Here is a 16,793-nt window from a genome sequence, read left to right on the forward strand (position 1 = left end):
GGTATACTCCTGGGCTGTTCCTATCATTTCGTTGGAGATGGCATACCAGGCCATTACAGATTGTGTCCTCTACCTATTTATTGTATATATATATATTTAAAAAGTATGCCCCACTTTTCACTGTATGTCCCAAAGCAGCTTACAGAAAAGTAAGTGGTTTGTTTATGTCCACAGTGAGGTGAGGTGGAGGCACTTTTACCCAACCTTTCAGCAGGTGAGCTGCTGGAGGGGTGAATTCAGTTGTGCAAACTCACTGGCAGCAGGGCCAAATTGGCCCTGCTGACCAGGAGGAAGTTACCGGTACATAAGGGCATTTTCTGTCCTGTCCTTCACGTGGCTCGACAAAGCACCCATAAACAGAGAACACTGCCAGCATAAAATATTAAAGTTGTAAAAATGAAAGATTCATGCGGCATCCACCAGATAGATATCCTTCCTGGCTGAATGTAAGATCTCCTGCCAGAAGAAGGTTGAAAAATGCAGCAGCCAAAAATTGATATCCGGGCAAATGGGGCCCTGCATTTAGGATACACCATTTCTAACCAATCAGGCTAAATGAAATCAGCAGGCCTGGGCCTTATCTCCTAGATAACCCTCATTAATCCAGTGAGCTTCTGAGGACAAAAAAGAGAAATGAATTGCTTCATTTGTGTCGCTTGAATGGAATGCTAATGAGGGGAGGTGCGGGGGGGGGGTAGTTAATTATTCATTCCACCCGACTGAGCAGAAAGCAGATCCTGGCTTCCCCTGTTACCATTGCAACAAGTGGCAGCCGGCCTAGCGATAGCAAGCCAAGGAAAACATTTATAAAAGTGAAACCAACATGAAATATGCCTTCTCAGAAAAGGAAACCTATGGTCTTGAGCTGCGCAGGGCACAACCAGATGGATTTAAGGACAAAGCCTCTTGTAGCAAGGAACCAGGAAAGAAAGTCCTTTATATCTCAAATTTGCTTCATGATTAACCATGCCTCCTGGGGGAAACCTTGTTGCCTTGGTAAGTTTGGTACAAGTTTTCCAGGCTTTTTGTTTGCTTGCTTGCTTCTGTTGGTACTACAACATTTGATGAACTTTTTGGAAAGACCTGGCTGGCTCCTGCATTTAAAGCAGAATTTAAAGAGCACAATTCTTGAGGATTTACAGTGGAAATCTATATGTGACTACTAGAAGTAATTCCATTTGAGTTGAACAAGTTCTGCTTCCAGGTAATTGTGTAAAGGATTTCAGTCTCAGTAATTTTCTATGCATTTCAAGCAGCCATTTAAAACAAACAAACAAACAAACTTGAATGTATACAGCAACACAGTATACATAAAGGCTCACAATGGTGTCTGTATTTTGCTATTGTGTTTTTGTATTTTGTAACGTGCATTTAGTTTTGCGGTGTAGCGTGTGTTTTTTACATGTACATATGTTATTGATCTACAGAATGTGATGCGGTGTAATATTTTTAAAAAGTTTTTACTTCTGTAAGCTACCTTGGGTTCAATTTTAATGGAGAGAAGTGGGATATAAATTACTATTCTAAGCTAAAATTAAATTAAATAAAAGAAACTATATTCAACATCCCACTTCTTGCAAAGCCCAAGTTCTTGTAGATCCCTGTAATCAAAATGTAATCAAAATAATTGTAACCAAGAGGAATCCAGTCAACCCTATACATATCTAGTCAGAAGTAAGTCCTATTAAGATGAATGGGTCCTATGCCCAGGTATGTCAGAAAAGGATTGCAGCAGCTTGCAAGGAGGCTTAGAGTTGCACATGTGGTTTGTGTGTAATTTCCTTTTTTAACATATATTTAGCACTAGGTCATGGCCACCATACATTTCCCTGTGTTTGTTAGGAGTGTTGTTTGTGCAGTCTGATTATTGCTTTCTAGAAGGATTGTGTTGCAGGACGTATGTTCGGCTATACATCATTTGAAAGCAACGTTATTAATGAATCTTGTTTTTCCAGTGGCAAAAAAGACAGATGCTGTGTCTGTGAGACACAAAACAGTGGGGGAGCGGTGTTAGGCATCTATCTCCATTAGTCAGGGTATTAAAAAAAAAAAAAAACTCCTGAAAGTTTTGATTTGTTAGTCAACACCAGTGAAATTGTTAACATTTTCCCATATGCCCTGCCACAGCAAAGACAAGTATCTTGAAATGTAAATAATGAGTGTGCATTAATTCAGTTCAACTCACATGCCAGCTTGCAAAATAGATTTTACCCCATTAAAAGAAAGGCTGGAATAAATAACTTCCTAGACAAGACGACAAATCACAATGGGGCTAATTTTCTTCTGTGAAAACAGCATTAGCATGCACCCTGCTTAAAATGTAATTATTTTCTCTCAGACTTTGTGATCTATGACAACTCTCCTTTCCTCATGACAAAATACATTTTTAAAAAACTAACAAACATATACATATATGTTTTGTCTAGAGATAAAAATACTGTAATTTATATCCCGCCCACCTGGCTGGGTTTCCCCAGCCACTCTGGGTGGCTTGCAACAAATAAAACACAACAAAACATCAAACATTTAAAAATGAGGTATCCTACACAAGCAATAAATAAATAAATAAATAAATACCAATAACAATAATAACAAACAGTTTACAGTTATACTCAAAGTAACCACCAACTCCAACTAAACATTTAACCAACACTAACCCGACAAAAAAGAAACAGAGGAACCAAAATTAGAACCATTTAAAACACTGGAAAACATTTTAGCCAGTTGCCGCAACCCAAGAGTTGTTCCGGCAATGTCCCAGTGGCCTCCCAGGAGCCTCTTTTAGCTCACTCTGGAGTCTTGGCCCTGCCCCCTAGGCCAGGGGGAAATGGGCCTTGCAGCAGCGGTCTTCCTTCCAGCACTAAGGCAGCAGTAGAACATATACAGTGGTACTTCTAGTTACGGACTCGATCCATTCCGGGGTGCCGTTCGCACCCCGAAGAGTCCATAACTTAGAGCAGCGCTTTTCGCATGCGCGAAAGCACAATAGAACGCTTCTGCGCATGCACGAAGCGCACAGAACGCTTCTGCACATGCGTGTGCTGCGAAACCCAGAAGTAAACACTTCCAGGTTTGCCGCGTTCTTGTCTTGAAAAGAAGCAACCTGCAGCGGACGCAACATGAGGTATGACTGTAATTCCTAATATATGAATTGTGTCACTGCCAGCTACAGAAAGAACATAGCATGGTGATGAACTGACAATGAACAGCATTGTTACCTGGTGGTGGGAAAGAGTTACTACTTGCCAATCAGAATAAAGATTTCCTGTTGCTTTAGGCTTCAGTCCTAAAGTGACTTCAGTGACTAAAGATCAAGTCCCACTGAACTCAGGGTATCCCAACACTCTTGGAATTGTGATGTTAGGAAAAAGCCATTACCAAATACAGCAAAGTCTTGTGACACCTTAAAGACTATCGGATTTATTATGACATAAGTTCTCATGGACTGAAGTCCACTTCATCCGATGCTTTTCTTTTCTTTTCTGTTGGCGGGGGCCACTTTGAGGCCTGTATGATGGGAAGTGGGATATACATTTTTGAATATATATTTTAAGCCTTAGTTACAGGTATATATATTTGCATGTATAGGAGTGAGGAAATAGTAAGCAATGAGATCAGAAGGAAATGAAATGCTGAATAATGCAGACCGTGATAATTTCAGGGGGCCGTTCAGGAGGCAAACAGTTGTTGACACAAAGGCATCCTGGTATTGGTAAACCAATTAACACATGTAGTGTGATAAAAAAATCTTTTCTCTTGGTTCAGTGCGCAAAGGATAGCATTGAACCTCTTGATGAATTTACCAAGCCTATAAAAATATACTAATCTCCATGGATATGAGGATACAAAATAGAAATGTGATATCATCTTAATTCTCTTTGCCAGACTACCAGACTTTTAGAAGACATCTGAAGGCAGCCCTGTTTAGGGAAGCTTTTAATGTTTAATAGATTGTTGTATTTTAATATTCTGTTGGAGGCCGCCCAGAGTGGCTGGGGAGACCCAGCCAGATGGGAGTGGGACCTATAAATAATAAATTATTATTATTATTAGAAGCCCCAGAGACAGTTTACCTGGATATTTAATGAACCATTTTTGGTATTAGGTTTCTATGACTGCAATCCTATGGACACCTACTAGAGAATAAGTAACTTTGAAATTGGTAGGAAAAACTGTCTGCGGACAAACGCCGGCTCTCTCGGCCTGTAAAGTGAGATGAGCGCCACAACCCCAGAGTCGTCTGCAACTGGACTTAACTGTCAGGGGTCCTTTACCCTTTTCTTACTGTAAGACAAATCCATTTGGCCACATGTATTGTCAAATTCATTGCGGGCAGGGTGGATGATGACTGATTATGAATGTGTGCTTCTTTCAAAGTTAGATCACTGTGTCCCAGCTTTGAGAGTTTTAACTAATCTATGCCTTTGCTAGAGTTTTGTATGCAGTTTTCCCTATGTGATGTTTGCATAACTCCTCAGACACAGCTGGGCTCACACAGCCCTTGAAAAAGTAACCAAAGTGCAATGGGAATCATGGGGTTTTTTTGCTTTGTTTTGTGGATGCCTAAGGTTGTTCTGTGCATACATTTGCATCGTGACTGTTAAGTTGTGGGTAAGCATAGCAGACGACACAGCAATCTCTCCAAAGCAGCTCTTTATTTGGAAGCTGGAACAGAACTGAACTGCATTGCAGAGCTGGCCTGCTTTCAAAGTTCCCTCCTAAAGTTCCCTCCTAAAACAACTGTCAAGGACCTGAGGACCTGAGGGAAAACTATATACACTAATAAATAACAGCCCTCCCCACCCAGAAAAGCCATTAGTTACATTCGTAATGGTTTCAATTAGGTACAAGAGCATAACAGTTTCAAGGTACATAGCTTCTATTTACAATGCAACGTTTCAAGTGCAGTTACTGACATAGTCCCGTAAGTAGGATGGCCGCTTGGTGACCCTGGTGGAACGCCGAGGGCCAGTACCAGTGTCCAGGGGGTTGGCCGATTCCTGCTGAGACTGTGGCGCCACCGATGGTGGTGGTAAGTCCAAGTTTCCTGTCTCCGTGACTGCCGAAGGAACCGCCATGTGCGGATTCGGTGGATGGTCAGGCACAGCAGTGGCTTTAATTCAAAGTTCCCTCCTAAAGTTCCCTCCTAAAACAACTGTCAATGACCTGAGGACCTGAGGGAAAACTATATACACTAATACATAACACCGACATCATAATAAACACGTTGGCTTTTAGCACCAGCCACATGCACACTTGAACAACTTGTTTTCCTGCTTTGGCCAGCTGTAATCCTGCTGTGAAAGTACAGCCATCAGCGGAGATGGCACAGTTTTATGTTCATTCCATTGTAATTGCATTATGGATATTGAATTCTTTCCTATCTTTGTTTAATGCTATCCTTCTGGCAGTGGAGAGGGGTCAACTATCCATGCTGATTTTATTAGGTATTTTAGTACCCTTTCATAGGGCCAATCATGAGGTTTTATTGAAATGCCTGTGGGTCCTTGCAAAAGATAATGAGGTTGTTCTTGGTACCTTTCTGGCAGGTGAAATAAGCAATTTCCCATCTTCATAAAGGTGGCTACCTGGGGGCCCTGCTGAATATGGTTTGAAATGGTGGCCACGCTTTTGAAGTACAGTATTGTTTGGTAATCAGTATGTGGATTGTCTGTCCTTTCTGCATATTATTTAAAGGGAGGTTTTCGCTGTCTCTTCTAAGCAGCCTGTTTGCTGTTCATGCCCATTCTGTCCTGTATAAAATCTTTTGGCAATTTTAAAGGTTTTTTTATAATCACACAGCACATTTTAAAATAACGCCAGTCTTTATTATCATTTTGAAACTGAGGTGGACCAGGATGCTTCCTAATGATAAGAATAAATGAAAAATAAAATAACACCTGATGGAGTTTCTTGAATCATCTTCCCTCCAAAACTCTGTTCTGTGTTGGTGCTTATTCCACCCCCCACCACCCCGGTGCATTTTTTTTTAATGTGCATTTTTATCCCACCTTTCCTCCATCAAGAAGCTCAAGGTGACATACATATGGCTCTCCCCCTCTACACTGTATCCTCAAAACAACCCTGTGAGGTAGGTTGGGCTGAGAGGCAGTGACTGGCAGAAGGTCATGCAGTGAGCTTTATGGCAGAGTGGGTGGGGCTGAGAGACTTCAGAGAAGTGTGACTAGCCCAAGGTCACCCAGCAGCTGCATGTGGAGGAGCAGAGACTCGAACCCGGCTTCCCAGATTACGAGTCTACCGCTCTTAACCACCACACCACACTGGCTCTCAGAGGGCCCAAGTATGATTCTTAGACAAGATTGACTTAATTCCTCTTATCTAGAAATTACACCATACCACATGACCTAAGCTTTTGAATTCTAGTATGGTTAAAACCTACACATCTGTTGCCCCCCCCCAAAAAACTAAACACATAAGAACTTTTAAAATGTGAGGAAAAACTTGCTTTCAGGTGTTTGAAGTTTCCTCCCTCCAAAAACCAACTCTTCATTACCCAAAACATTTTTTTTAATTAAAAGAACAAAGTGTTCCAACCAATAGATAAAAAAATGATTGTTTCATTTGGGCTAGGGCACATCAGAGCACAACAGAACATAATTATAATGTGTAGCTCAGTTCTGAAAATGAGTAGTAATAATCTCAGCTCATGTGTGGAGTTCATCACACCAGGCTAATCATAATTGGCCTCTATTATATCAGAGATTTGGGACACTATCTTCCAGGTTTGGGGAACATTGCAGTCATGTCCAGACAGGCACAGAGCCCAAAAGTCTCACTTTAGAAGTTCACTGACAAACTTAACAAAGAACAAGCTGGAAATACATTTTGATTCATTCCTTTGCCTCTACTAGAGGAGAGGTTGTTGGAAGGAGATCCACACACCTTTTCTGAAAATTTGAGGGAAAAAGTTAATACAGAGTTTGTTCCAACACATACACAAGCCAACCACTATTTGCCTCCCAATTCCCCAGTTTAAAAAGAGGCAGGATGATTAAGTAGAACAGTAGATATTTATTATAGAGAGCTTGCTTGCTCTTTCTCTCTAGCAAGGTCACAAAACAAATACTATGGGTGGCGTGGAGTTCCTCAAAGTAGGAAACACACCCTGTCGCTTCTCTTGCCTTCAGGGAAACAGCTCTATACATGCTAGGCTAATGCTGCCACACAGGGCTGTTTTGGAAGCAGCCTGTGGAATGCCCTCCCACCAGAGATCAAAGAGAACAACAATTACCAGACCTTTAGAAGGCATCTCAAGGCAGCCCTGTTTAGGGAAGCTTTTAATGTTTGATGGATTTCTGTATTTTAATATTTTGTTGGAAGCCGCCCAGAGTGGCTGGGGGAACCCGGCCAGATGGCGGGGTATAAATTATTATTATTATTATTAATTATTATTATTATGCTGACTCCTTCAATATCTGCTATAGTGGCTTGTGCTGAACAGGCACCATAACAACAAATGAAGTAAGAGTCTTCCTATCAGGGCTGACTGCCCAGCCGTCTGATAGGTCACCTGGTTTTTCTGCCTAGATGCACATGAGACATGCCTCTTTGCCATAGCTATACTTTTGAAGTAGGATTGACAAAGTGCTGCAGAGAGCTGATTAGACAAGAGAACGGGAGTTTAACAGAAATGCTTCTGTGCAAGTAGAAAATGGGGGGGGGCAAGGAAAAGTGGTTGGCTTTGAGATTTTGAGGATTTTTTAAATTGCATGACAGTTTGAGTGGGAAGGCTGTGCCCCACTGGATGTAACAATATCCAAGTCCTGACCCATTGGCAGAAGCATAGAATCGTAGAAGTGTAGAGTTGGAAGGGACCACGAGGATCATCTAGACCAACCCCCTGCAATGCAGGAATCTTTTGCTCAATGTGGTGCTCGAATCCATGACTCACGACCACAGCATTCCCTTGATCCACCAAGCTTGTAACTCTATCAAAAAAAGAAATGAGATTTGTCTGGCATGACTTGTTTTTGAGAAATCTATGCTAGGATTTAATAATCACAGCATCCTTTTCTAAGTGCTCACAAACTGATTGCATAATTTATCTGTTCTAGGACCTTTCCTGGTATCAGTGTCAAGCTTACAACCTGGTAGTTACCTGGGTCTTATTCCCCCCCCCCTTTTGAAGATGGGGACAATAGTTGCACACCTCCATAGTCAGGAAACAGTGCATGCTACTTCTGATCTGCCCAGATCTGCATAAAGTAAGATCATGCTACAGAATCCCTTGTGATAACATGGTTTATTATTATTATTATTATTATTATTATTATTATTATTATTATTATTTCAGACAATAACAGCATATGAGAGGATGTAGTTTCATTTGTGCCATCTTGCTAAGAGCCCACGGAAACCTAAATCTGATTACGTTGCTTCTCTGCGCTGTGTGTCCAGTATCCAGGGTGGGTGGCACCAACTTTGAATAAAGCAGCCTTTGTGTGAGGAGGCAAAATTGATGGATGATTTCTTCCCTGCTGATTTGGACCATCTTATGATTCTAGCTTTTGTGCAGCCTATTGAGGCAGGATCAGTGCTGCAAGTTAGACAGGATCACTGTCAGATAGGTGGAAAGGATCAAGAAATAACATCTAATCTTGAGAGTCACAAGTTGAGGGCTGGTGCAGGTGACGATGAAGCTGTTGTTTTACTTAGTTGCTAAGTGGAACTGTGATGATATGGGCTTAATGCTGACACACCCATCCATATTCATATCCAGGCATCCCCAAACTGCGGCCCTCCAGATGTTTTGGCCTACAACTCCCATGATCCCTAGCTAACAGGACCAGTGGTCGGGAAGATGGGAATTGTAGTCCAAAACATCTGGAGGGCCGAAGTTTGGGGATGCCTGCTCATATCCATACATACTGAGTCCATTGGTCCAACTTACTCAGTATTGTCTACTCTACAATGGCTGCTAGCAGCTCTCCAGAGTTTCAGAGGGGAGTCTTTCAAGCCCAGTTTGGAGATGCCAAGGACTGAAAATGAAATATTTTCTGTGAAAAATGATGTTCTCTCCTAAACATTCAATATTTTAAAATGCAGCACTGTACTTGTTTTTCAGGAATCTTCTCCCCTGGACACCAATATATAACCTTGTAAGATTATACCACCTCCTGCAAAAAATAGGTTTAACTTGGTCAACACGATTTGTCCTCATCTTCATTATGGATCTCATTTACATAATTCCATTTTGCCCTCACCTGTCCTGAGTCGATTGCTAGTGACTGTCTTCCAGAAGACTTTAAAACTCAGGAGAAATAGTATTTTTCTGAGATATTTCATTTCTTTAATTTTTGTTGTTGTTGTTCTGGTGTTTGACTTTTTCTAATCACGTACAACTCTTGTTGGACTAGATTCTCTTCCCGCAGCATTGCATATTGTAGACACAATTTGCTTTAATCAGGACTCTTGGTATCCTGAAGTACTTCAAAACAGTTTCTATAGCAAATTTGAATAAATTCAGCAGCAATGTCTGACACAGTGATCAGATGTAATTGCCTACAATTTCACACCCACAGGATCCTTAGGTGACTTCAGCATTCCTGGTGTTCTGGCGTTTCACAGCTTTATCACCATGGAATCCTCTTGCAGCAGCACTGAAACTTTTAATGCAGTTTGAATGATGTATGGAGAATTAGCCACGGGGACCTGATTTTTAGAATTGGGGGCAAAGCACCATAAAGCAAAGATGTAGAAAACTCAAGATCTCTTCAGTTCAGTTTCTGTCAAGCCAAGACTATCCTAGTCTAGAGATGACAACTTATGTTTCTAACCCTTCTCTCACAGCATACATCACATCCTCCTCTTGATACACATAAAATCTTGTTATATGAGGCAGAATCTTTAGCCGGGTTCATCGCTATATACTGTAATTCTACATAGCAACCAAACTGAGGCCTGCACAGGAACATAGAAAGCTGCCTTATATTGAACAAAAGTACCGGTATTAGCCCATCTAGCTGACTGGCCTGCAGTGGCTTTCTAGGATTTCAGTCAGGGCTTTTCTCCCAGCCGTACCTGAAGATGCTGGAGACAACCTTTTGCATGGAATGCAAATGCTTGACCCCAGAGTGGCCCTTCTTCTTTCAGTTCCCCTACCAGTTCACCCAGTCCATTTCTTATCCTTGACAGCAAGTTTGGTCTTACTTGGAGAGGTACATGCGGGAACTAGTGATGTTAAATTCTCGAGAATATTCTCAATTAATGAGATAGAGAATTTTCATTTAAAATAGGAGACTATTCATTTTAATGCATTGAAAATGATATAATTTTAATGCATTGAAAATGATCTAATTAGTTAATATACATGTTTATTCATGGGTAAACTTGTTCAGATGGCAACCAAAAACTGTACAGATACTTTTATTCAATGGGGCAATGCAGTGAGTTCACATTCTTAGATTTTTTGCACCAAACTTGAAATTGAAAATTCAACGTGAATGACTCATGTTAATCATTAAACCTGCCACTAACCATATATTTCAACCAACTTTGAATTCTAATTATGTTGTGTATGTATGAAATGTAGCTTTTAAAGTTTTAAAGTAAAAGGTGCTATCAAGTTTTCCCTTTTCTCGCGAGGAAGCCTATTCAGCAGAAGGGAATTTCCCTTAAAAAAGGGAGAACTTGGCAGCTATTTATACTATATATATATATATATATATATATATATATATAGACATACTCAGGTCTGCTACATGAGTACGTTCTTTAATAAGCATATCTACATGGTATAGTATTTTTAGTGCAATACTAATAAAATCAATATAAAGTTTAAAATAAATGCTATTATTTCCAGAAAATAAAACACAAATAATCAGTAATGACAAGTTACATAACATCAGAAATGCAAATTACTATCTGCTTAGACAAGTAAGGCAACACACAACATATTTAAATTATAACTGATAAATTGTCACAAAAAAAAATATTTTAAAAAACAGGCTTTAAGTAACAAGTCTCAAATGTTTATAAATTTATATTGAGCTTTCAAACATCTTAAGAGGATAAGTCACCATCTTTGTCTCCGCTGGTAACAGAGCTTTCAGTTCCATACTGATCATCTGCAAGATCACAGCATTTTAAAAACTTTTTAAAAAATATGTTTTCTATAGCTCACATTTCAGAACTGCCAATGGTGAATGACACAATACCCAGTAATGTAACTCGATAAAAAATAATTATTGTTACTTACACTGGCAATATCACAGCTTTACTTATTATTTACTAGACTTTTTAAATGTGGGATGTAAAACTGGTTCTTGCATTAAAATTTACAGTTTGTCGAGAATATTCTCTGGAGAATTTTCTAGCAGAGAATATTCTGGAGAATATTCTCATTTCAAGAATATTCTCACTTCACCTCACTAGTGGGAACAAATATAATATCTTATCCACCACAGGTAAGCTAATAGGCACTTCCATTATTTCACCCAGTCTTGCAGCTGCAGATTTTGCTGCTGAGCTGACTAGGTCTGTGATTGCCTGAATGAAGACTACTTGCTTTGACAAAAATATATTTGCCTTCCCCCTCTACCCCACTGCCACCCCCTAGTTTAGTAAAGGGATGGGTACGGTCTTGCATTGCTTGGGACCTTATCCATTCATTACAGAGAGAGACATGCTACAGTTTTCTCACCTTCTCCTTTGGCCTGAGCAGAGCATGCCATCTAAGCTTTCTGCCTGTAGTCTCTGCCTTCCCACCCTCCCCAATAATCAAAGTATAATATTCATTCTGTTTTTTCACTGTTGCCTTTTACCATAGTTTTGGGTTGTCTGAAATAACTTGTTGCACATGCACCCAACTGCAGGGCAGCAGAATCACGTTTGACAGCTGAATCACTGAGCTAAGAAACATCACAATACTCTTCTAATTCAGTCACCTAAAATGGTAACATTAGACTTCAAGCACCCCATAGAAGTTTATCCAGTACCCAAGACAGAAACGAATAAAGGAAAGTGAGAATGACTCACTAGTGCACAAAGGAATGTGGCACAAGCGCTGCAAGACTCCCTAACCAGGTGGGTGGGTGAACCTCAAGATGAGATTTTAGAGTCAGGAAAATGCACCCTAAATTAGTACTGTCAGCTTTTAGCACTATGCAAAATCATGAGTATTATCTGATCCCTGTAGTTTTATACTGTAGTAATGTAGAGTAAGAATAATCTCTGGCCTTGATGAGTGTAATACATGTTGACAATCTGATACAAATATAGTTTTAGTAGTCCATTACATGGCTGCAGATTATGGGTTGGGAGGGGGGAATTTTTCTTTATCTCCTATTTCAATGGCTATTTTTACCCTTCCTATATGACAGAAAATCTATGAGGAGAAGCAACACTCTCCTTTGTGCACCTGTTCCTTATTCCTCCCATGCTGGTCTTTCCCTTGGTTTAAGGCCTCTTTGCGCATTCAATTTCTCCTCCAAACCCTTAATTTTTTGGCACTTCTCTGCTGTTTGTTTCTTTGGACTGACTTTTTATTCTCCTGTCTTTGAACCAGGCTGGCAGCTGTAGCAGAAGTCTATTAGTGCTGAGCTTCTAAGCACAAGTACTTTCCCTGCAGTGCTCCTTGCCGAGTTCAGCTGAGTAAGAATCTAGTTGGGCACACCAGAGCACAGCGATAATAAGAGTTCATCTGGTGGAGCAGCAGGAGATGGTAGTCCTGTGGACTTCAGTAACGGGGGTGGGGTGGGGTGGGGGAAGTATCCCACTTGCAGTTAACTTGCATATAGAGCTGGCAGCGGGTAGGTTTGATCATTCTGAAGCTCTAAGATGAATGGCAAGGAAGAGAGAGCGCTGCTACATGTCACATGTCTCTGCTGATTGGCGAAACTATTTCTAATAACTTTGCCTGGTTACTGAAGTATCCCTGAAAGGATCTTGGACCCAGTGTGCCACGTCTCATTTAACCCAGTTTCTAGCCACATTTGCAGAGTAATTTGAATCATTCTAGATGGCACAGAGCGAACCTTGTTAAGTGCATGCCACAAATATGGGTCCTTATAATGTCTTGGCAAGGAGGATCATTAGTGCAAAATGCAGGTGAGTAAGTCAGTAGGCTTGATATGTAGCACTTGGCTGTCGACCCAATTATCATAACAACATGATTTGGTGACTTATTTCTTACGCTGGATGTTTGGAGAGTAGGACCCCAGTTACGAAGCTTCTAAATTCACACCCTTTTTAGCCTGCAGAGTTGAACTTACATTTTCCCAGCAGCTATAGAGTTCTGTATAAATATGGAGAACAGACATAACATCAAGGAGTTTCGTGCACTGTATGCATTTCTGAAATCACTATACAGTAATTCAAATTACAGTGGAACCTCGGATTATGTACCGTCCTCCTTACGAATGCTTTGGGTAACGAGCTAACCCGAAAGTAGATGCTCCTGGTTGCGAACTGTTCCCCGGGATGTGAGTGGAAGTCGCGCGGCGGCAGTGGAAGGCCCCATTAGTGAAAGCGCGCCTCATGTTAAGAACTGTTTCAGGTTAAGAACAGACCTCCGGAACGAATTAAGTTCGTAACTGGAGGTACCACTGTAGAAAACTACTGCCTTAGTTATGATAGGCAAGTCTTCTCCAAACTGGTGCCCTCCACATGCTTTGGAATACAGTTCCCATCAACCCAAGCCAGTACAGCTGCATGATGCTGGGACTGATTGGAGTTGTAATCAAAAGCATCTGGAGGGCACCAGGTTGGTGAAGAGTGTGATAGGTTACCTATGTTCTCGTCTAAGTAAGAGGTTTCTCTGACTACAAGGGCAATCATAAGAGGAAAGTGACCCTCCTCTTCTATTTGCTTTTTTACTTAAACTTTTGAGTAGCAGGTTCTAGCAAGTCCTGTGCATGAGAAGCACTACCTATCAGAGTGGACAGTACAGTACTGGGTTACAGGGGACAGCCTGGCTGTAGGGCAGTTCTTTATGTTAAAAATACTGTCTCTTAAAAGAATAAAAAGCACAGCTATTGTGCAGACACTTTTGGGGTTGCTTAGTTGTTCAAAGTGATGCTGCAGAGAGAACAGCTGTACAACTGGACAGAGGAGGGAGGAACTGCATGGCATAATGTTTTGAAGATTTATTTCTAGCTAGAGGGTGAACTTGGCATTCTTTGACCAGTTCTCAATGACAAATGGATCACCTTTTTTTTTTTACAGCTTCACAAGCATTAAACAATATTTTTTTTTGGTATAATTTCATAGCAGTTTTATGGTAGATTAGTATGTGAAACTGACTCAAGCATAGTCAAAAAGGTATTTCTCTTGCAGTTCCTCCCCTTCCTTATTTATGAAGCATGGTGAGTAACTTCTGCAACATTAGACATTTCTCAGGAAGGAGAGAAATAACCACGATTGAAGCTTGATGCTAATTTCACTTATATGTCCGGAGTAGATTAATTGAAGAAGTTAGCAGATTGTATCTTCCCATTAGTTCTTAAAACAAAACAAAACTCAGAAGTAACACCGGTGATCTTCTAAAAAGAAAAAGGAACCTTTCCCTAATATTATTCTGTACCTGAGGACTGGAAGTTGACCAATGCACAGTTCTACAATATCATTGTTGAAATAGGGCAAACAGAATGGCACACATGGCATGGATTTTGTCTTATCCACAGGTGCTATAAATATTTTCATTCCATCATAACCCCCAATACTGGTTAGGCAGGACATATTTGCTGCAGCCACGATTATTGCTCTTCAACAAGACTTGTTCTGCTATATGCTTGGTAATTTTATATTTAATCAAATCATTCTTTCAACGCGGAATAGAACTGACCAACAATTTCCTGGGGATTCCTCCTCTGCTGACCCCTCTTTTAAAAACTGGTGTAAGGTGCAGGAAAAAAAGGCAAACTAAACTGGGGACTGGATCAACTCCCCTGTGAGAAATGTTCGGACTTTGTAGTTTATAAAAAGAGTGAGTGAGGAGATTTGATAGAGGTGTACAAACTTATGTATAGTTTGAACAATGTGGGCAGAGAGATTTTCTCTCTCTTACAGTACTTGAACCCAGTGAATCTGAAAGATGGGAGATCCAGGAAGTACCTTCACACAGCTACCATAAGCTATGGTGAAGGTCACTAACATCGATGGCTTTAATGGAGGATACAACATATTCATGGAGGACAAGGGCTACTGGTCATTTTGGTTATAATAACTCCAGAATCAGAGGCAGGATGACGCTGAATATTCCAGTTGCTGGTAAATGCAGGTGGGACAGTGGTCTTGCGACCAGGTTCTCCTTTCTAGCTTGCTTTCTAGCTGATTGACCTCTGTAGGAAACTGGATACTGGCTGACATAGGTCTTTGTTCTAATCCAGCAGAGCTCTTCTTATTGTGCCTTGTCCTTTATAGTCTTCTGTACAAGTGTAGAAAAGCAGATAACAAACAGGCCAGGCCAATCACTGCTCGTTTGGTTGTCGCTTGTCCTAACACAAAGGACGAAGAAAAACACTTAATGCTTTTAAGGATGTTTGACAATTGTAAACACTTTCAGAGATGCAGTGATTCCTTGTAATAGCCGTGTAAGCTCTACTTTCAGGAGCTGTAAGCCTTTTCTGTCTGAAAGAGAGAGAGAGAGAGAGAGAGAGAGAGAGAGAGAGAGAGAGAGAGAGAGAGAGAGAGAGAGAGAGAGATTTAAAGTTTTATGCAGCCTCTTTTCTCAAGCTATTTATGAGGTCTATAATGTAATCAGTACCTAATATGATATTCCATTCTATTCAAGCACCATAATATCAGTTTGTTAACAAAAATGAAAGAGGAAAAAAGCACAGATATTTTCCATATCTGAATAATATAGAATTGCATGGCCTAAAGAATTTTTTTTATGAGCTTCCGTTCTTTTATCATCAGTGACTAGGCAAGCACACATTTTACAACAGCCATTGTAAAATACAGACTGCATTGTTTTATAACTTAGCTTTTTCTGAAATAAAAGATCACATTTAGAGGGTTCTTTTTAAAAACCAATAATATATTTTTAAATTTACGATTCCTCTTTAATGTTAGTAAATCTTTCCAGATTTACAACACAAAGAATTTGCTGAACCATCCTACCCTGCCCCTCTTTAGTCCAGCATTGTTTTCCCAATAATAGATAGTCAGTGGGCAGCCCAAAGTAGGTGTATCCTCTTTTCCTTTCCCCCAGTATTTTAGCTTCTCCTTTCAGAGGTTGGGGATTAATTGGGCCCATTTCTAGAGGGCCTTAAGACTCCCATAGTTCTTGAAAAAACTCTCTCTCTCTCTCTCTCTCTCTCTCTCTCTCTCTCTGTGTGTGTGTGTGTGTGTGTTTCGCTTCCCTATCACAATACTTGGGATGAAAGAGCATGCCGAAAACCAATATACTTGTCTTTCTAATGTCTTAATTATTTTTGGGTTGCTGTCAATGGTGCCTTGCCTTAGGAAAGCAGGTGTACAACAGTGAAAATTGAAATCCTCTGCTCTATAGTGCTGGCTGCAGCTTTAAAAGAAATAACACAACTGATTTCATCTTCCATTTAGTTTCACCTTCTATTATTTCTCCCATGGGTTGACAGTATGGAATGGCTATCTGGAAAGCTTCAGTGTGGTAAAACTTCATTGTGATCATTTCAGTGCCGTAGAACATCAAGGTGACAGACCATTGTATATTGTCGTTTTCTTGCAAAAACAAATTTAACCATAACTCAGTCTATCCTGAGTTTGAAGTTCCTTTGTCAGAAATAGCCATTGTGTCGTAGAACTGTTATGCCCATTCCTGCACATATCAGTCTGGATGTGACATTTCA

General features: G+C 40.4%; 1 protein-coding gene across 1 annotated transcript in view; it reads left to right on the forward strand.

The window, feature by feature from the left end:
* The first annotated feature begins 742 nt into the window (after positions 1–742).
* The window catches only part of C5H10orf90 (chromosome 5 C10orf90 homolog), a 91,176-nt gene continuing 75,125 nt past the window's right edge, over positions 743–16,793 (forward strand). Inside the window, exon 1 of the mRNA XM_035137979.3 lies at positions 743–996. Coding sequence (XP_034993870.1) covers positions 831–996 — 166 coding nt within the window. The 5' untranslated portion in view covers positions 743–830. The remainder of the gene's footprint in view (positions 997–16,793) is intronic.

The sequence above is a fragment of the Zootoca vivipara genome, chromosome 5 (genome assembly GCF_965207765.1).
Source record: "Zootoca vivipara chromosome 5, rZooViv2.hap1.1, whole genome shotgun sequence".
In the NCBI taxonomy this organism is placed as follows: domain Eukaryota; kingdom Metazoa; phylum Chordata; class Lepidosauria; order Squamata; family Lacertidae; genus Zootoca; species Zootoca vivipara.